The sequence below is a fragment of the Tachypleus tridentatus genome, chromosome 1 (assembly GCF_004210375.1).
Source record: "Tachypleus tridentatus isolate NWPU-2018 chromosome 1, ASM421037v1, whole genome shotgun sequence".
NCBI lineage: Eukaryota > Metazoa > Arthropoda > Merostomata > Xiphosura > Limulidae > Tachypleus > Tachypleus tridentatus.
Window position 1 is genome coordinate 41,957,886 of NC_134825.1, and position 20,358 is coordinate 41,978,243.

Below are 20,358 nucleotides of genomic sequence, written 5' to 3' on the forward strand. Positions count from 1 at the left end.
CTGACTCTAAAAATCCTAATCAGAGATCTTTAGGGACATCTACATAATTTGCAGAATAGATATCATATCTATTTATATTCCTGTCTCACAATCACAAAATACAAATATCTTTATTCCAAATCTATTGCACTTGCTTGAAAACAATGCAACCCTTCAAAAGAATCAAAGATTCATCAATAACTATGTTTTTAAATGGAAAAAGATTCCTTATCTTTATTCTTCACCATTGTAAACACTTCTCAAACTTTCCATAACTGATTATTTGCATTTGGTTTGTTCTTAGTTGCAAAGTGCAAATATCTAAGAATCTTCTTGGATAAATTTTGAGTAATGTATTTTGGAAAAACTGGAGTTCCTCTAAGGGGATCATTTTTCCAATAATCACCCAACACATGCTTTTTTTAAAGTGGCATATGCATCACCAAAGCAAGAAACAAAAAAGTGTACATTTTCTTAATAACTATCTTCCCATTTTTTACTTCATGAAGCAGGGGGGAAGTGTTACTTTCATTTTCTTCAGAATTCAAGGACTAATTACCAAATTTCATAATATCCATTTGTTTCTCACATATGACTCCTTATACTTTGATCAAATATAACACTAAAACATTAATGTTCTTTAAATTCATCAGTGAGCCTAAATTTACCTCCGAGTTCAGCGTTTCTACTATCAAAAGAATGAATAAATGGTTAAAATCATAACACCTTACTCACTGGGAACCAAAGGATTCTAATTCACTTATGAATTCTGACTCACTATCTAAATCACTATCGGGGCTTGAAACAATTGTATTTGACGATGATGAAAGATCTGAAAAGTTTTCTTCTTCATTGGAATAATTATCACATGCTAATATTTATATTTCGTATTTTGATGAAAAACGTTTTCGTTTTATTCTCTTAGCTGACGCACCCTTCCTTTCCTGCTTCATGACTTACACTGAGAAAATGACTCAGCTGCAACGCTTTGAGTATAATCACTATGGTGTGAGGGGGTTTCCAACTAATGTTTTTTGCCTTATCATCAGTTGATAATAGCTGTACTAAGCGCAAAGCATGAAATCATCAACTGATGATGGCCGCCGTTTAAGGGTTAAGTGGTAATTGAATTTGTAATAGTGTTAGGACTATACTATTACTTTAGCATAATCATTTCGTGTACAGACGGTTTTTTTTTAACATTACTGATATAAAAATAATAGTAAATACTACATACTACACCATACATAAATATTAACATGAATTATCTTTATCATCCTACTCACTGATGTGGTCAATGTTACGAAGACGGAAAGAAAAATAACGACAAGAAAAAACGTTCGAATTGACATACCCATCATTCTCACTATTACGATTGCAAAGAAAAAAAAAAAAAATTAATTAGTTCCGAACCAAAACAACTCCCTTCAGTACTTTGAGTACAGTCTCGTGACTAACGTGATGAAAAAGATTCGATAACATATATAAACAAGAAAATAAAAAGGAAATACGCTTTTCACGCAAAACTCAAAATGTGATTGTAATAATTTTCACTTCGAATTAATCGTTCTTTACGTGATACGATACGTAACTACCACTGGATTACCTTTATTTTATAGCAGTTAGTATTGATTTCTATTTTTATCTATTTATTTGCTTTCACAATTAACATGCTATTAAATATACTGGACTCAATTATCTCCGTAATAACATTTTAATATGTATTCGTACTTGCTTTTTCAGGCCGATAAAGTTAAACTTTTCACAGCACTTCGCTTTTGTAAATAAAATACAAATACTGATCAATTTGACGAAAGGTTTTAAAAAAAGGAAATTATCCAAACATAACGTGTCAGATACTTAATGGGTAATAAAACAACTGACAAAATAAATTTTGAAAAATGTATAATGATAATATTCATATATAACAATGGAAAACTTTCAATAGTATAGAATAATTGCTGGATACTATAAGTATAGTTATAAGAAACATTTTTATGCATATGTATCTTTGCTATGTTATACGTTATGTTAATATAATATCTAGAAACTTTATGAAAGTTAAGAGAATTATTGAGTTAATGGTAATTCAATAAATTTTTCAGTTCATTGTTTATTAGTGTCTTAGACTGTAAAGGTTATGTTCATACGATTTATTTAATCAGCAAGTTAATCCAGATGTTTTTATCATTCCATCGAGCCTGTCAGTGGCACACGGTATGTCTGCAGAATCACACCCCTACAATCCAGGTTTCGATACCTGTGGTGGACAGAACACAGATAGCCGGCCCGGCATGGCCAAGCGCGTAAGGCGTGCGACTCGTAATCCGAGGGTCGCGGGTTCGCGCCCGCGTCGCGCTAAACATGCTCGCCCTCCCAGCCGTGGGGGCGTATAATGTGACGGTCAATCCCACTTTTCGTTGGTAAAAGAGTAGCCCAAGAGTTGGCGGTGGGTGGTGATGACTAGCTGCCTTCCCTCTAGTCTTACACTGCTAAATTAGGGACGGCTAGCACAGATAGCCCTCGAGTAGCTTTGTGCGAAATTCCAAATTCCAATTCCACAGATAGCCCATTATGTAGCGTTGTGCTTAATTTCAAACAATCGATTAGCGAGGAAATTCTGTCAGTAACTTCATTTGTGACATACTTTTGGAGATTCTAGCCCAGTATGGCCAAGCATGTTAAGGCGTGCGACTCGTAATCTGAGGGTCGCGGGTTCGCATCCCGTCGCGCCAAACATGCTCGCCCTTTCAGCCGTGGGGGCGTTATTGTGTTACGTTCAATCCCACTATTCGTTGGTAAAAGAGTAGCTCAAGAGTTGGCGGTGGGTAGTGATGACTAGCTGCCTTCCCTCTAGTCTTACACTGCTAAATTAGGGACGGCTAGCACTGATAGCTCTCGAGTAGCTTTGTGCGAAATTAAAACAAAACAAAACAAACAAACAAGAACCTGCCTAGTAATATAACACGCTACAACACTAATGTCTGAAGTAGGATAATTTTGGTGAAAGTGGAACTGAAATGTGAGTAAACTTCAAATTTCAGGATGATAATATCAACACGAAGTGAGATTGAAGATCTAATTAGATTATGAAATAGTAAAAATCAAACCAAGAAAAAAAAGACATAATTAAGAAATAATCAAGCAAAAACAAGAGAGAAGTTTAAAAGAAAGAAACAGAATGCTGGAAAAGAATAGTTAAAAGAAAAAGGTAAAATATTTGAAGATGAATTGAGAACAAAAAAGCCTTACTGCAGAGAGATGAAGAAAACTATTAGAGAGGAAAAGAGTATGTTTTTTATTGAGCAAAGCCAGACCGGGCCCTCTTCTGTATACACCCAGTGTAATCGAACCGCCGATTTTAGATTTATAAATCTGTAGAGTTACCACTGTACCAGAGAAGGACAAGAGATCATAGGAATTACAACAACAAGATTGAAGATGTACAAAAGTACGTTAATGAAATATAAAAAGTGATCAGTGAAATATATAAAAATTGTATAATTACAAAATCAACATATTAAAAATAATAAATGAGACAAAAAACAATATAAATGGGAGAATCGAGCATTTGAAAAATGAATTAGTAAGTGAAAAATCATGTCACTAATGTTTTTCTTATTATCAAATAGGAAAGTATTTGTTCTGAAAGTTAAGTCTACAAGTGAGTGTAGACTGTGGCAAGTGCTGTTAAAGAAACACCTTGATGCGTTGTCGTTACATGGCCAGCACTTGAGATTACATCCTTGTGCAAATTAATTGAAACAAATGGTCATTTTACAATATTTTTAGCATGGCGGCCGGTGTAGGCTCGCTGGACTCGCTGATTTCCTTTAATTGTCATTTTTCCACACAGACGGCGTCATTAGCTGTGTTTTGCAGTAAGGTCGATCTATTTTTGAAATATATGACGAAATTTTGAGGAATATTAATTACGTCATTCGAAATTGCGTTAGAAGGGCAAGGAGACCAGTCAAAAAAACAACTTCTTACCAACTCAGTGAAGAAAAACATTACCAATGGGGTCTGAAATACATTAACTGGACGCAAGAACAATGCAGTAAGGTGTTATTCAGGAACGAGACTCATTTCTTTGTACAGGGTCAAAGAAGTCTGCATGTTCGCAGATCTCCAGGTGAGAAACTTCAAGAATCTCGCATCAATCAGTTCCTAAAACATCCCTTGAAGAAGATATTTTGGGGCTTTTTCAACTACTATGGCGTCGGAGGCTTACATATCGTAGAAGGTATGATGCGAGGACCACAGTAAAACGAAGTTTTGCAGAGAAGAGTCGTTTCAGAATTGAAAAAGAGATTTCCAGATGGATCTGGCATTTTTCAGCAAGATCTGGCTCCGTGCCACACATCAAAACTTGGGAAGAATTTTATTACTATAACGCGAATAAAGGTGCTGGACTGGCCTGCAAACTCTTCGGACTTAAATCCTATTGAAAATCTTTGGGCGATTTGTAAAGAAAGACTTTCCGTTTTATTTCAATTAATTTGAACAAGGGTGTACTTTTGTCAAGTGATCTGAAAAAGCTCTTACCTATTAATATATATTACAACAATGTCAAAACGAAGCAGCAAACCAGAATAGATGTAGAAAATAGATTAATGTCAACGATATTGAAATTTGAATAATGTTGTCTAAAATTCTAAACTTCGAAAGAACAGTGATGATAAAAAGATAAAAATGAATTAGTCAACGAGAATGAGCAAGTTGATTCATTAGTCCTATAAATGTATTTTTGATAGCGTTAAACAATTATAAGGATAAGTTTATTCACAACTTGCATTATTTGCTTGTGTCTTAAGTGGCATCCATGATTCTTCAAATTTTAATTCTCACTTCTCACCTTGTGAGTGTTTAAGGTGCAAATTTGAACTGAATTGAGAAATATTTAAATATCAATTATTTCTCCAATTCTTTTCTATAGTGAATAATATCTAATGATTTGAATTATTATGTTCTATATCTTTATGAGTGCTAGTAAGTTCGTCTGTTTTTAAGTAAAATTTCACACAATGGGCTAACTATATTGTGCCCACCGAGAGTATCAAACAATTGTCGCATAATAAACTTTCACGTTTAACAGTGAGCCACTGTAAGCCTATTTTAATAAGCATTTGGTTTGTTATATTGTTTAAGTGAAACATATCTAAATTTTAGAATATGCACTGTTGTTTGTTGATTCTGTTTTTATCAAATATGTCTCAAATCATTCTTTTTCTAAAGCTTAAACATCTTTGTGCTGCATTTCTCTCTAGCCTAAATTTTCTGCTAATTTCTTCCCCTGTATTTTATTGTGAACGACATATCTCGAGTTTGCAAAAATACTGAAGCCTTGTTAATCGCAAGAGGGTGGCGTTAAGCTGACAATGTAACACAATGCTAATAACAATGTGTAAAAATAATTATATCATTTAAGACTTATAATTTACAACCCTCGCTTGGCAACGTATATTGTACTACAGTAAGGTTGGAAACAAATGTGATAAAAATCGTACTCAGTTTTATTGTAATATAATATCACATCTACTATCAAGTAACTGAAATCTCCTGAGAAGAATCACCCTTGGTAGTTATTTTTCTAATAAGTGTTAAGCGGGTTAACCGAAGAAATATACGGTTTGTGGTTTCAAAAACAATGTGATTTTAAGAAGATACCTCAACAATTATCATATTTTACTAAATTCGGTAATTTCTAGAAAATAACATAATGTTTAGGAACAACAAAGGACCTATTGATCCATATCAGCTCTCCAATCCTCTAAACCAAGTCTAGCAACATCCAAGTTCTCATACCACCTGCAAATTTAAGTAATTCTTGACTATTTCTTTATCTATGTCATTAATTTAAATCGAAAAGAACAAAGGTCTTGAGACTGAGCTTTAAGGCATCCCCATTTGTGACATTAATTCGGTTTGACTGAACTCCATTTACAGCAACCTTCTGTTTTTTTTTTCATCCAGTAATTCTTTTATCTAATTAGCTAATTTATTTTCCACACCTATACAGACAAGTTTCACAAGCCTTTTACACTCTTGTGCAAATTAATTGAAACAAGACGAAAAATTACAATTTTTTCAATGTTTTGCGTTATATTTCTGAGAATCCAAAAATTACTCACAAATTAATATATGATATGACTGCCTTTATTTTTGGCATCGAGTCCACTAGTTAGCTGCAATCTTTACTAATTTTTGGATAGCGGTACCACAACCTCAATTAGCTTATCTTTCGTAGTGCAGTCTTTTCCCCGAAGTCTTTATTTACAAATCGCTCAAAAAAATTTTAATAGGATTTAAGTCCGGAGAGTTTTAGGCCAGTCCAGCACCTTTATTCGCGTTGTAGTCATAAAATTCTTCCCAAGTTTTGATGTGTGGCACGGAGCCAGATCTTGCTGGAAAATGCCAGATCCATCTGGAAATCTCTTTTTCAATTCTGGAACGACTCTTCTCTGCAAAATTTCGATTTACTGTGGTCCTCGCATCATACCTTCTACGATATGTAAGCCTCCGACGTCATAGTAGCTGAAAAAGCCCCAAAACATCTTCTTCAAGGGATGTTTTACGAACTGATTGATGTGAGATTCTCGAAGTTTCTCACCTGAAGATCTGCGAACATGCAGAGTTCTTTGACCCTATACGAAGAAATGAGTCTCGTCCCTGAATAACACCTTTCTCTATTGTTTTTGCGTCCAGACCCCATTGACACCGTTTTTTTTTCATTGAGTTGGTAAGAAGTTGTTTTTTGACTGGTCTCCTTGCCCTTCTAACGCAATTTCGAATGACGTAATATTCCTCAAAATTTCGCCATGCATCCCATAAATAGATCGACCGTACTGAAAAACACAGCTAACGACGCCGTCTGTGTGAAAAAATGACTTTTAAAGGAAATCAGCGGGTCCAGCGAGCCTGCCCCGGCCGCCATGCTGAAAATATTGTAAAATGACCATTTGTTTCAATTAAGTTGCACAAGGGTATATGTGGCACCTAGCCAAATGGTTTTGAAAATACAGATACAACAACTTGAACCTCATCTACATAAGCACTGACCTTTTCAATGAATGTTAAAGTATTTGTAAGGTAAGATTTTCCCATATTGAAACCATGTTGACTATCCAATACAATTGTAAGTGTTATTAAATTACTTCGCAAATCATGTTATCAGATTTTCCAAAACTTTTTCTGCGACTGATGTAAGACTATTGAACCTATAGTTACTGGAACAATTTTATTGCCATCTTTGGAAAGAGTAACATTAGCTAACTTGCACCCTATTGATACCTTCCTACTATTCAATGCCTTACAAAAAATAGTAGCAAGTAGTTCACATATCCAAATTTTAATCTCCTTCAAAACCCTTAGAGAAATATTATTATTGATATTAATATTATTAAGCCCATGAGATTTATCATCTTTTAAACTTCCCAATATTTTTCTTAGCAAGTTAAGAACTAATGCAGTCATATTTTTCGACTCTGTCTCTATCTATTAATTACTCAAGATGAGAAATACTGCCTAGATCTTCACTAGGAAAAGCCAAAGATAAAGCAAAATTTAATAAACCAGCCATTTCACGATCATCAGATATGAGCTTTTCTTTATCATCCCTCAAGGGAGAAGTATTTCATAAGAAACTCAATAGTTATCACAATATTTAGACTATACCTATAAAATGAAAAAAAAAATAAATGAGAAAATGCTTTGACGACTGTATGGTTCGATCAGAATAATGTTACTTCATTTTGTGCTACAAAGAAAAAATCTGTTGTTTTCATATTTAGTGTTATGTATCAAGTTATTTTGTTAGACATGAAAATTATTTATCTTTATTAATGTATTTCAAGTTCACAAATTAACAACAACTTGAAAATTTTTTTTTTCAACTGTATCCATTTTCTATGGTTGTTTTCATCCGATGAATCAACCAACATAAGTTCAAAATAAATAATAATTTGTACTAATATAAGGTTGAATATTTACATAATTAAAACAGTAATTACACCAACTTTTCTCACATTAATAAATGTTAAAACTTACCACACGACCCCTCTAGTGACACAGCAGTATGTTTGCAGACTCACACCATCAGAATCCGGGTTTCAATACCCGTGGTGAGCAGAGCACAGTTAGTCTATTGAATAGCTTTGTGTTTAATTCCAAACAAGCAAATACCTTTGACCAATGATTGAATCAGTTTTGAAACTTATATTTGAGTACATTTTGTTTAAGTATATGCTAGTAAGCTGTATTTAGTCTAGTTTAGCTTGCGATGTCCCTGGAAATGCGTATAACTTTGTATTCAAAATTTATTTTCATCGTTATAAATGTTTACACATTTAACAAAATTTCCATATAAAGAGGTTTTGGAAACTCCATGTGTAAAAAAACGTTTCGTGAAACACGTCACTTGTTTTACCATGGATTGGATGCATCACCTTTGCGTATGGAATACAGGCTGATCTTGTGAAGTCTGTTCCTAACCATCTGTATATTGACACAGTGTCCAATAACCGCAGCTAAAATATGTTGCAGTCTCGGAATGGACATACTGTGATAGTAGAGAATCAGAATCAACTGATAGCAGTTGTGTGTTTATATTGTAAGGAATAATCTGCATCGTTCGGCTGTGGAAGTAACTGTAATATTTGCATGAAGGTGGTTTTGTGTTTTGCTAATAACATTTTTACACCCATGTAGACATGTGATTTACTACAAACTGGCAATCGAAGCAAAATTGTATATGGTGTATATATATGTATATATATTGTGGTCACTCATAAATAGTAAAACCATTTATAAAAGATCGTTAAAGATCGTATGTCGTCTCTCTATGTAAATGTATGTAAATGAGTTGAATTACTAAACATGTATTTTAAATTATCAATACCCTTTTAAAAGTTGCCAACTAAAGATTATAGTTTTAAAGATGTGTATATCTTGTTTATGTAAGATATTATAAAATGTTATTCAGAAGCTCCGAGCATTGCTTTTATTATTATATCAACTATAGCTCATTTCTCACAAACGTTCAGTAATCCGTCTTTAGATATTAATCTAAGTTGCCTAAACCTCGGATTTGTTTGTCAAAATGATATATTGCCATCCTGTTTTATTATTTTAAAGAGAACATTATATTTTTTGAGATAGTTTTAGAAGTTGATGTTTTTACACATGAACGAACTGGTATATTTTCTTAATGGTTAATTAATATTGTTTATAATAATAAGCAAATGCGTATCCGTTTTTTTTATAAATATTAATTAATTCACATGACAAGGCACTTAAAAACAGTTAAAAGACATTAAAACAATAACTTTTCTTAGAATGAATAAAGTTCATGTTATTATTAGTCCAAACCTAAAACATACGATATCTAGATTTTGTTCACTCTGAGAGATTGTACTCCAGGTCTCAGCTAGAGTTCACGAAAACAATTTGTTTATATTGGAGTTATGCCACTAATATTACGGCTCTTTTAAACAAAATACGTAATAATGTAAGCACTATTTCTTAATTTCACCAAATTTATCATGAATTAAAAATCATAAATTGGCGATTTTCGTAAAGTAACAATTGGTTTGTTTTTCAATTTCGCACAAAGCTACTCGAGGGCTATTTGTGCTAGCCGTCCCTAATTTAGCAGTGTAAGACTAGAGGGAAAGCAGCTAGTCATCACCACCCACCGCCAACTCTTGGGCTACTCTTTTACCAACGAATAGTGGGATTGACCGTAACATTATAACGCCCTCACGGCTGAAAGGGCGAGCATGTTTGGCGCGATGGGGATTCGAACCCGCGATCTTCAGATTAGGAGTCCCACGCCTTAACATGCTTGGCCCTGCCGGGTCCTAAAACTTCAGTTACTAACCATAGATAGTACAAGATATGAAGTTTTAAGTTATGAAAAAATAAAATGATTGGGTCTAAAAACTAGGTGGCCAATGTTTTTATGGAATTTTAATTAATATTTTCTTTTGCGTTTAAAACTTTGAAAATAGTATAATTCTTTAGACACAATTTAAAAAATATTGTAGCGAAAAAAAAGATAGATATATAAAGTTCAAATAGCAGTAATACTACAAACAATAATAACAAACTATTTATTTGCAATGTAGATTGAGAAGTTGTAGTGTTAAAACTTGGAATCTGTTTTCATATATTCTATATTTTCTATCACTTACATACGAGTTTTGCCCCTCAGCGGCACAGCGGTATGTCTGCGGACTCACACCGCTAGAAACCTGGTTTCGATACCCGTGGTGGGCAGAGCACAAACAGTTCATTGTGTAACTTTGTACTTGAGTTCAAACAAACAAAAAATACGTAAGAATTCCGGGATTTGTAGAAAATATTTATGCCAGATGTGTCTTGAATAATATTAAATTCGTTTGTATAGCTACGCTAAATGTTCGATAGTTATACATTTAAAACCCCATAATCAACTTGTCGGGAAAAAGTCACACAAAGTTAAACAAATTGATTAAAAAAAAGGTTTACACTGTCAGTTACACACAAGTCATATATGACTGAAAGATAACAGATGATAGTGAAACCAAGGATTACCAATGAAAAACTACAACACATTTATAGTTGTCATACGATATCCCTATTAATTATCTATCAGTGCATTTGCTCTTCTATAGGCCCTCACACAGTACTGAATCACGAGGAGGACTCAGCGATAAATATGTGGGCTTATAATGCTACAAATCGGGTTTGAATACTAGCGATTGGTCAAGAACAAATACTTTATTGTGTACCTTCGTACCTGAAGAAACTATCTATTCATAAAAGTTATGGAGCTTAGGGCCATATTTTCAAAATATAGCAGACCAAATAAATACGACAGTTTTGTTTCTGTTCTTTCTTAGGCTAAACAATCACTTTTTGCCACGATCTAATCAATAGGTGCATATTGGAGCCTTTATGAGTCTTTTGAAGGTACTCATTCTTCAAGTTAAAGATATAGAAAATCGTGTTTGCATGACTGATTTGTACATAGTGGTTCGTACAAGAAAAATAGTTTTATCTTTTTGTATGAAATGAAAAAAATGTTTCAGTTTGGTATGTATGTATGTACCTGTACAGAAAGTATTTTTATTTTTATGGAAAGTATCACCCAGAATATCACGTGCTTTGGTAAGGTTCATGAAGTTTGTTATGTTCAAAAGTATGTAAGAGAAGACGTAAAATTCAAATGTTCTCCAATTTCGCACAACATAAACTTTAATTCCATCCATTTCCGTTATGACTGTTGATTGAGGTAAAATAAAAATAACAAATCTCCTTAATTTATCACATTTGAAAACTGTTAATACAATATAATCTGAGCTAAAAGTACATAGGAAACTACTCAATAGGGTAGAAACAGGTACAAAATTATTGAATATGCTGAAGGATGTCTTGGACAACGGACCTAAGACCTGCTTGGTGTGTGTTGTGGACAACCATTATTGTGATTTTTAGCAAGTTCTATAACCTGCTTAGTTTGAGCTCAACTGCAAACATTTGGATGGCTTTTGGTACATGCAACAGCTTTAATTGCTTTCAAGTCAATTCCGTCTACTTTGCCCTGGTTAGAGAGATCTATGACTATACGTTTCTAACACAGTTTCACATTTTGCGACATCCCATTATTATTTTTTTTTGTAGAGGAAAATACGTCAGCATGGGAGGCCTAGAATTTATATGAGGTGGCTCAGACTCTCATCTATATTGCTTTGAATCTTTACGCTCAACCAGATGTGAAATGTCAATTTTCCAACTTTTGGAACGCTTACAGCTATTTTGCAACTCTGAACGAAAGGGGTTATTTTAAAGAAGGAATAAGATAAAACTGGACATTAAACAAGCAGAATAAGGACCCAGCAACACACACTCCCCCAAAATAACCAATTTTTCTTTCCTTCTTGAATCATCCTATATATAGCATGCCTATTAATGTTTGCAACGAACGAATTACGTGTGGATATGAAATCACTAATGGTTGTAGTTGTAAGTATGCCTGTGAAAAATATTCGTGAAAATGTACCGTACTTTCTAGTTGTAGTTGTGAATCCGATTTTACATGTATGAACTAACATCATGCATACAACTTCTAATAATTTGTATACAAGGAATCACAATAACGTTAAATTCATTTTCTAAAGTTTTTAATCATATACGCTACTTTAGTAACATTATGTGTTATCAAATATGTCAGTAACGACACAGATTTATGTTCTTTTGAATACTGAAAATACATTATCAGCAGATCTACTTTTAAAGATTTAAGCAATGTATTACACAACAAAATGAAGCATTTTGAGAGCTCAAAAATAAACAGTCATGCTACTTTTATCATTAAATTCATTTTAATGCCAGTTACAAAAAGCAGAAACCCCTTGTCACATTATGAGCTAAATATGGAAAAATACCAAAATACGATAATGATGAAATACTACCGTACTAATACAAATTCGGTGCTTTTATTAAGAATTTCCTGATCGATAAATGCAGTATATTGTTTTGATATTACAGTTGTGTGTCGAGCTTGACTCTACTCTTACTTTACTGTCAGTTATGTTCTATATGGCCCAGTGGTCAAGGTTCCAGACCGCGTATCTCAGATTTCCTCTGGGATATCATGGCTGGAAAAAATACATGTTAGTTTCAACCTATATGTCTAATATGTTCTGTCAGATGAAGTTCATGTAATAATATTTAGTTTTTCTGTAAGATGGCTTTTCTGAAACCATTCACTGTACAAATAAATAAATAAATACCACAGCTAAGTTCTGGACATTTGTTGCAAATCTAAATTTAAAATAATTATAATATAACTTAAGTTACACATATACGCAAACACCTTATAATTATGCATAAAAGACATAAATTGTAGGACTCCAGGGTCAATATTCTTACTTAAAAATGGACTTATAAAATCATAGTACATTTATAAAAACTATAGTGACAGTCCATGCGATGTGGAGTCTACCTTCCTTTATTGGGAGATTCTGTCTTCTGCAGTGCCTTCCTGTGTTCAAAAAACAGAAATGACATATTTATACTCTTGTTATAGTGGATTATAAAAAACGAAACTTACTTACTAATACATAATAAAGTTGTTATTTATAAAGCCAGTTGGTAAAGAACTAAAATCCCATAATGTTATGTTGTGACTATATTTTAACATCTTTGTCTACTCAGTAAGTATTGTATTCAGTAAGGTATATCGTGAAATTATTGTAAAGCTTCATAATATCCTACGACTATTCTTCCTTTTCTTAAATCTTCAATACAATTACTCTTTGATTTTCAATAATTAGGAACATAAGTTAAAGAGTAAAGTCTGCGTGCCAATGTGTCATTTACAGGATGGGACAAGAGTTACTGTCCAGATGTTACACCTGGTGTTATACGATTGTTACCAAATAATATATTACGATCAAAAAATTAAAGTAATTTAATTACTGTTTGTTTCAAAGTAATATATGAGAAATTGTTCTTGTTGTTTTTCGGAAAGCTAGTTAATGATCTACGTGCACTCTGCCCACCACCAGGAATCGAAACCTAGATTTTAGTATTGTAAGTTCGAAAATTTATTGCTGACTAACTAGAGTGCGGTTATAAATTAAACCATGATCTAAACAAAAAACAGTCACTTTTGCTTCGGCTTGTAGTTATTAAAGGAAGCTACTCCTCTAACTCTCAATATTCAGTTCTTTAAAATAGCGTTAATGACAACTGAATAATTCTGAAGTCAAAAAATAAGTTCACATTAAACTTACGTAAGACCCTTTGGAAACATGAGCAGTTATTTTATAAGCTTAAAAGTATATTGAAAATACACGAGATTTCAAACAATACTACGATTTTTACATCTTGTATTAAAATAACCTCTAACTTCCAGCAATCACGATTTATTTTACCTGAAGACTGATACTAGATTATCAAAAACATGTCGAAGCGATGTACACTCCAAACAATATTGTCTTTCATATTTCATTTTTGTCTTTCCTTTTCTCACGCTGGATGGTTGTCCAGAATCGTTCGGCAGTCCAATCAGTTTAAGAAAATATTCAGTGTCATCTGAGACCAAAATCTTTTCAACAAGATCTAGAAAACTCCAATCTGTATTGTTGTATTTGATGTCACGGCCAATTCTAGCATGACCAGTGGTATGAGACGCTTCTGCTCTGTATCTTGGTGTAAAATGAGAGTACTCACGCCCATGTCCTACACCTACATATTGATATTTAGGTGGGTACCTTCCAACTGGAGGGTAAGGAAGTGGTGGAACTGGAAGTGGAGACACTGGAGAATTAAAGAGCCAGTTGATAAGAGAAGCACCAATTAGAAGTACCAGTAGAAATGATATTGACAGTCCGCCAAATATTCTTGGTTGCTTACTTTCAGCTGTAAGTAAATAATGAGATAAAAAAGCTACAAAAACCAAATTATTGCATATTATAATTCAAAGTCTCTAAAAAGATCATAAGTTTCACAACCTATTTGAAATGTGCACAATAATGAAAACTTCGCTCAAAAAACACATTTTACTAAGATATAGCTTAATAACAAATCTATTGTTATACTTTATTATTTGTTACTCTCATTTTTAATTTCCAAAACACGAAACAGTTATGAATTAATTATAAGATTTTGACTATGATTTCATAGACTTGATTTTTCACGAAGAGAAAAAGTCAATAAGGATAGCCTTACGGTAGAGCTCTATATTTCTGGATTGATAAGCCTGTTTCAAATCCGTGAGTTATCACAAAATACTCTATGCGAATACATTATAAGAATGGCGATCAATTTTTAAAGTTTGGATTTTGCTTTCTCTATTGTCAATTGCTCAAAAGTAGAGACGGTAATAGAATAGTGTGTGCGTGTGTTCTTTTAGTAGCAAAGCCACATTAGGCTATCTGCTGAGTCCACCGAGGGGAATCTAATCCCTGATTTTAGCGTTGTAAATCCGAAGACTTACCGCTGCACCAGTGGGGGACAGGAAGAATAGTTTGCTAAGCCTTTCCTCAAAACTGTCATGCCCACCTTGCAGCTGCTGCTCTTTTCACTTTTGTTTGTTTGAGTACAAATGTATTGTTACAAATAAATATGGCCCGGCATGGCCAGGTGGGTTAAGGCGTGCGACTCGTAATCTGAGGGTCGCGGGTTCGAATCCTCCTCGCGTCAAACATGTTCGCCCTTTCAGCCGTGGGGGCATTATAATGTGATGGTCAATCCCACTATTCGTTGGTAAAAGAGTAACCCAAAAGTTGGCGGTGGGTGGTGATGACTAGCTGCCTTCCCTCTAGTCTTACACTGTTAAATTAGGGACGGCTAGCGCATTTAGTCCTCGTGTAGCTTTGCGCGAAATTCAAAACAAACAAACAAAGAAATATAAACATATATCAAATAAAACGTGAATTATAAATAATGCCCTTGTAACACAATTTATATTGAAATATCAATTATTTTCCCTTCTTCGACGTTTTATGTTAGCTGTATTTTTATTTAATTATGTAATCCATGTAAAAACAAACATCACTTTTTAAATGTTTAGAATTCATTTTACGAGCTTGAAACCAGTATGAAGTTGGACTTTGCTAATAACTATAATATTAGAAAAAATCCACAAGTAATTAAATACATAGGTATTTACTAAGGATAAATCTTATTTACCATGCTTAAAGTATATCAGGAAAATTTTATGGACGATCTGGTGTCTGGTACTGGTTGTCATTATTTCAAAACTTTAGAAGCATATGTTAAAATAAAGGTAGAATAGGTTTTGTTTATTTGTGGTTAAGCATCAAAGATGGTCAATGAGCTATCTGTATTGTGCCAACCATAGATCAAAACTCAGTTTTTAGTAGTATGAGTCTACAAATTTTTTATTCTGCCATTTTCCAATAATAAAGGTTATGCAACATGATTGTACTACTAATGATGTAGTAGTCGTATAATTAGATCTTCTATGATGAAACCAGTACTTTGTTTTCGAAGTAAAGCATAGGAGACGTGTAACATAATATACTAAACACACTATACCTGCTATATCTAGTGTCAACAAAGGCTTTCACTCAGTACCAGCCGTAGGGCTCTTTAGGCCAGCTGGGATACAATAAAGGAAGTGATTTGTTTCTTAAATTTCGCATAAAGCTGTTCCTATTTTTGAAGTTACAGGCTAGAGGGAAAGCAGTTATTCAACAGCGTTTGCCACCAACTTTGGGCAACTCTTGTCAGATAGAATAGCGGGATTTGACTGCCACTGTTATAGCACCTTTAAGGACCAAATGAGCGGAACTCGATTTATTAATTTTTTAAGATTTTTTATGGTAACTAAGCATGAACCACGGAACCACGGTCCGGCATGTATTAGTTTAGGTACTATTTATGTTAACAAATCGCTTGACAACAGCAGTTATGGTATGAACCGGATTACGTTGGTAAAGTATAATTTCTTTTTCATTACTCGTTAATAATGCTATCAGAATTAGGGTAAGGATGGCGAATGTTTACAGCTGTGTGCAGTAAAATAGACATCAAGAATGACAATTCTCGTCTTTGTGTATCTTATAGTAAAGCCATATCGGGCTATCTGCTATGTCTACCGAGGAGAATTGTAAATTCACAGACTTACCGCTGTCTCAGTTGGGGCCGACAGTACTCTAATAAGTTGCAAATTTCAGAAATTGTTACTTCTACATGCTGTGATATATAGGTAGTTAATAAGACTGGTAACGGTGGTGTATTTTGTTAATAAAATTAGAAAATTAAACGAGGATTGAAGTGATGGTTACGTGCTCTAAAATGGTTGTCAAGATTTAGTTAAGAATTACATACTATTAAATGTTTGTCAAGATTGAGTTAGGGGTTACTTACTATTAAATGGTTATCAAGATTGAGTTAAGGATTGCATACACATAAATACTTGAGGACGAGAACCTACTCGAAATAAAAATGTATCTTCAGTTTAAGAAAGATGAACTAGGAAGGTCGAAACGTTGTTCTCTCCTTATCAGTAAAAGTGTTAATACCCACACCAGGAATTCTGAGATACACATAAACAGTTGTCTTGAGGTGATAGTTACATACAGTTAGTTGTCAGGACTAAAATAATAGTTGCAGATTAATTAGGTATGTATTAGGATTAAGATGATGTATGCATAATGTTACATAGTAGTTAGGATTAGGATGATGGTTACGTAATGTTACATAGTGGTTAGGAATAGGATGATAATTACGTAATGTTACATAGTAGTTAGGAATAGGATGATAATTACGTAATGTTACATAGTAGTTATGATTACCACTACGATGATGGTTGCATTCGTTTGATGAATTATTGAGATTCTCATGATGGTGAAATACGTTCAACCTTCGAACTAGTACATTTGTTTTCATGTCGATCACTAACGAAGAAGTCCACGTTATACCATGTAGAGTACTTTTATCGTTTTGCCTGTTACAGCATTTAGTGCAAAAAACATGCCTACCAGCCTCCTACAAAGCACTAACTGTCGCATACTGTTAAACAGTTGCAAAAATTAACATTAAAGTTAAATGCTGAAACTTATTTTCTACTAAGTATGGGTCAAGAATTATAAGATTGTCGCCTATCGCCTCCGAGGTATGAAGTTTCCTAAATGTTTAATATTTACTAATAAGTAATGGCGAAACGCTTTCCACAGTAAAATAATTGTAATAATAAACAGAAAAACAATATTTCGGACAACAGCCTTTCGTCGGGTATCTCATGTAACATAAGTAATTTCGAATATTTTGAAATTGAGTTAAATGGTAGTTTAGAAGTTAATTAAATGTCAATATGTCTCCAATTTATGATACCTGTAAACAAGATTGAAGTACACTTCTTGTTTTTTTCTAATACAAATGTATTTTAATATGCAAACAATAATACAATTTATAATAACGGTTATTATAAATCATGATCTATATACCAAAGTTCAGTAAAGAATACTGAGTCTTTTATCTGGTCTGGGACTTCCTTGTTTGGCCCGGCATGGCCAAATAAGTTAAGGCGTTCGACTCGTACTCTGAGGGTTGCGGGTTCGAATCCCCGTCACACCAAACATGCTCGCCCTTTCAGCCATGGGGGCGTTATAATGTGACAGTCAATCCCACTATTTGTTGGTAAAAGAGTAGCCCAAGAGTTGGCGGTAGGTGGTGATGACTAGCTGCCTTACCTCTAGTCTTACACTGCAAAATTAGGGACGGCTAGCGCAGATAGCGCTCGTGTAGCTTTGCGCGAAATTAACAAAAAACAAAAAAACTTTCTTGTTATCTTGTTCACGATGAACGTGTTAATTTCGAGTGGTCTTGATAGAATTCACTTAACAGGAAATTAGCTAACTCTGTATTCTTCCTCTTTTTTTCAGCCAAACGTCGAGTTACTTTACCTGAAATAAAACCTGTTAACCTGAAGATGACCCAGGAAGGTTGAAACGTTGTTCTCTGTTTTATTAGTAAAAGTGTTAATACCCATACCAGTCGTTCTGGATACATTTATTCCACCGCTGAAGTTGTGTAATGACTTCGTAAAAATACTAATATAGACTGTCTCTTGGCGAGTCGCGTTGGTTACATTTGTAGGTGTGAGGAGAGTTTCCCGTAACTTCAGCTTAGGCAACAATATAGACAGTACACTAGTGTTTACGTACACACACATATTGTTGAATCTTACACTCAAGAATATTCTATAATTTTAGTGAATAGGGTAAAATAATTATGGAGAATGGAGAGAAAGTACAAAGTTGTCACCCGTTGTTACAGCGGTAGGTCTACGGATCTACAACGCTAAAATCTGGGGTTCGATCCCCTCAGTGGACTCAGCAATAGTCTGATGTGCTTTGCTATAAGAAAACGCACACACACTAAAAAGTTATGATAAACACTTTAAAATACATATATGGTAAAGAAGCTAGGATCAACTTAACACAATAAAATTTAAACTATTAATTAATGCAAGTGTTAGTAGAAAAAACCTAAACACACGCACAATATCATTTCTTTCTGTATATTACAATTAATAATAAGTTTGGAAGTTTAGCTCAATTTAAATATAAAAACCCTGTTATTAAAAAGTTATGATAAACACTTTAAAATACATATATGGTAAAGAAGCTAGGATCAACTTAACACAATAAAATTTAAACTATTAATTAATGCAAGTGTTAGTAGAAAAAACCTAAACACACGCACAATATCATTTCTTTCTGTATATTACAATTAATAATAAGTTTGGAAGTTTAGCTCAATTTAAATATAAAAACCCTGTTATTAACTTACCATCATACAAGTTGTTTTCAGTTTTATAATCCTTTATTTGCCGAGCTTCTATGGAAGAGCCGTCCAATTCAGATTCTTCACTTGGAGATATTCCATGGAGAACTATAAACGTCAGTGCAAGTACTATCAGACATCTCATATTCAACTAATGTACATTATGTATACTCATCAACTCGTCAAGTTTTGCTGCTATCAGCGTTTATAAGCACTTGATTTTTTCAAACTAACCAACAATATTTTTCCTCAACAAAGCTCCTACGATGAGTGAAAGAAGTTTTTATAATTCAATACAACAACGGGCAACCATCAGGTCGTGTGTAATATGTTGAAATCGTACTTAACCGAGTTCGACCAAATCCGGAAGAAAGTACACCTGGAATTTTGGCCTGCGGCAAGTAAACTTGATTGCCAAGATGGCCTGAGTGACAAAAGTTGCGAGTTCAACGTCTTTCATAAAATACAGCGCACAAACATCCTGAGAAGTCTTCGTTTGTGTTATTTAGTATTCTCTGGACAGACTAGTTTTTCTCATGCAATAACATGCAACGCTGTAAAATACTTCATTTTACTATCTGCCAGTTCAACATAACAGAAACTGCACAGCTTGTTTTTTAATTCCTGCTGACCCATGTTTTCTGGTGATATTTAAAACGCACTCTTAAATCTGAATGTCATCTATTCATTAGTTATTTATTGGCACATAACTTTTGTTGGAACTTAATTATTCAAGGTATGTGATAAAAGATATACGCTTTTAGATTATGTGTTGAAGGGTGTATTTTTGTATGTTGTATTATAATTCTTTTTGTGTATGTAGATTTTAAGGTCATTAGCGGCTGTGCATCCTGTTATAAAATAAAATGTTAAATTTGCCCGATTCATTGTTTACTTTGTAAATCTTAGTCTTTATTTACGAAGCGTAACAATTTCCCGGTCATAGCCCCTTGACATAATAATGTTGTCGCGGAAGGCGGTATTAAATAAACCATGTTCTATTAATTCTTTTAACTACCCGCATGAAAAAAGATAGTCCTTTATAACAACAGAATCAATGCAAACTTTACGACT

The 20,358-nt window shown here is 33.7% G+C and overlaps 2 protein-coding genes across 2 annotated transcripts in view; both read right to left on the reverse strand.

Annotated features, from left to right (window-relative positions):
• Positions 1-1,482, reverse strand: part of LOC143247004 (uncharacterized protein CG1161-like) — a 28,926-nt gene extending 27,444 nt beyond the window's left edge. The window contains exon 1 of the mRNA XM_076494303.1: positions 1,266-1,482. Coding sequence (XP_076350418.1) covers positions 1,266-1,340 — 75 coding nt within the window. The 5' untranslated portion in view covers positions 1,341-1,482. The remainder of the gene's footprint in view (positions 1-1,265) is intronic.
• A 9,774-nt stretch (positions 1,483-11,256) lies between these two features.
• LOC143247562 (uncharacterized) lies at positions 11,257-19,769 on the reverse strand. The gene is made up of 3 exons (XM_076495882.1): positions 19,291-19,769; positions 13,902-14,388; positions 11,257-13,006 (listed from the first exon to the last, which is right to left on the reverse strand). Exons 1-3 carry the CDS (start codon positions 19,427-19,429, stop codon positions 12,964-12,966), a joined length of 669 nt encoding a protein of 222 aa, XP_076351997.1. The 5' UTR covers positions 19,430-19,769; the 3' UTR covers positions 11,257-12,963.
• Between the last annotated feature and the right edge of the window lie 589 nt (positions 19,770-20,358).

Coding starts and splice junctions, on each gene's coding strand:
- LOC143247562 (XM_076495882.1), bottom strand. CDS start 19,429: ATGAGATGTCTGATAGTACTTGCACTGACGTTTATAGTTCTCCATGGA. Junction 14,389..19,290: donor TGAAAACAACTTGTATGATG/GTAAGTTAATAA, acceptor ATTTACTTACAG/CTGAAAGTAAGCAACCAAGA. Junction 13,007..13,901: donor AATCTAGTATCAGTCTTCAG/GTAAAATAAATC, acceptor TTTTGAACACAG/GAAGGCACTGCAGAAGACAG.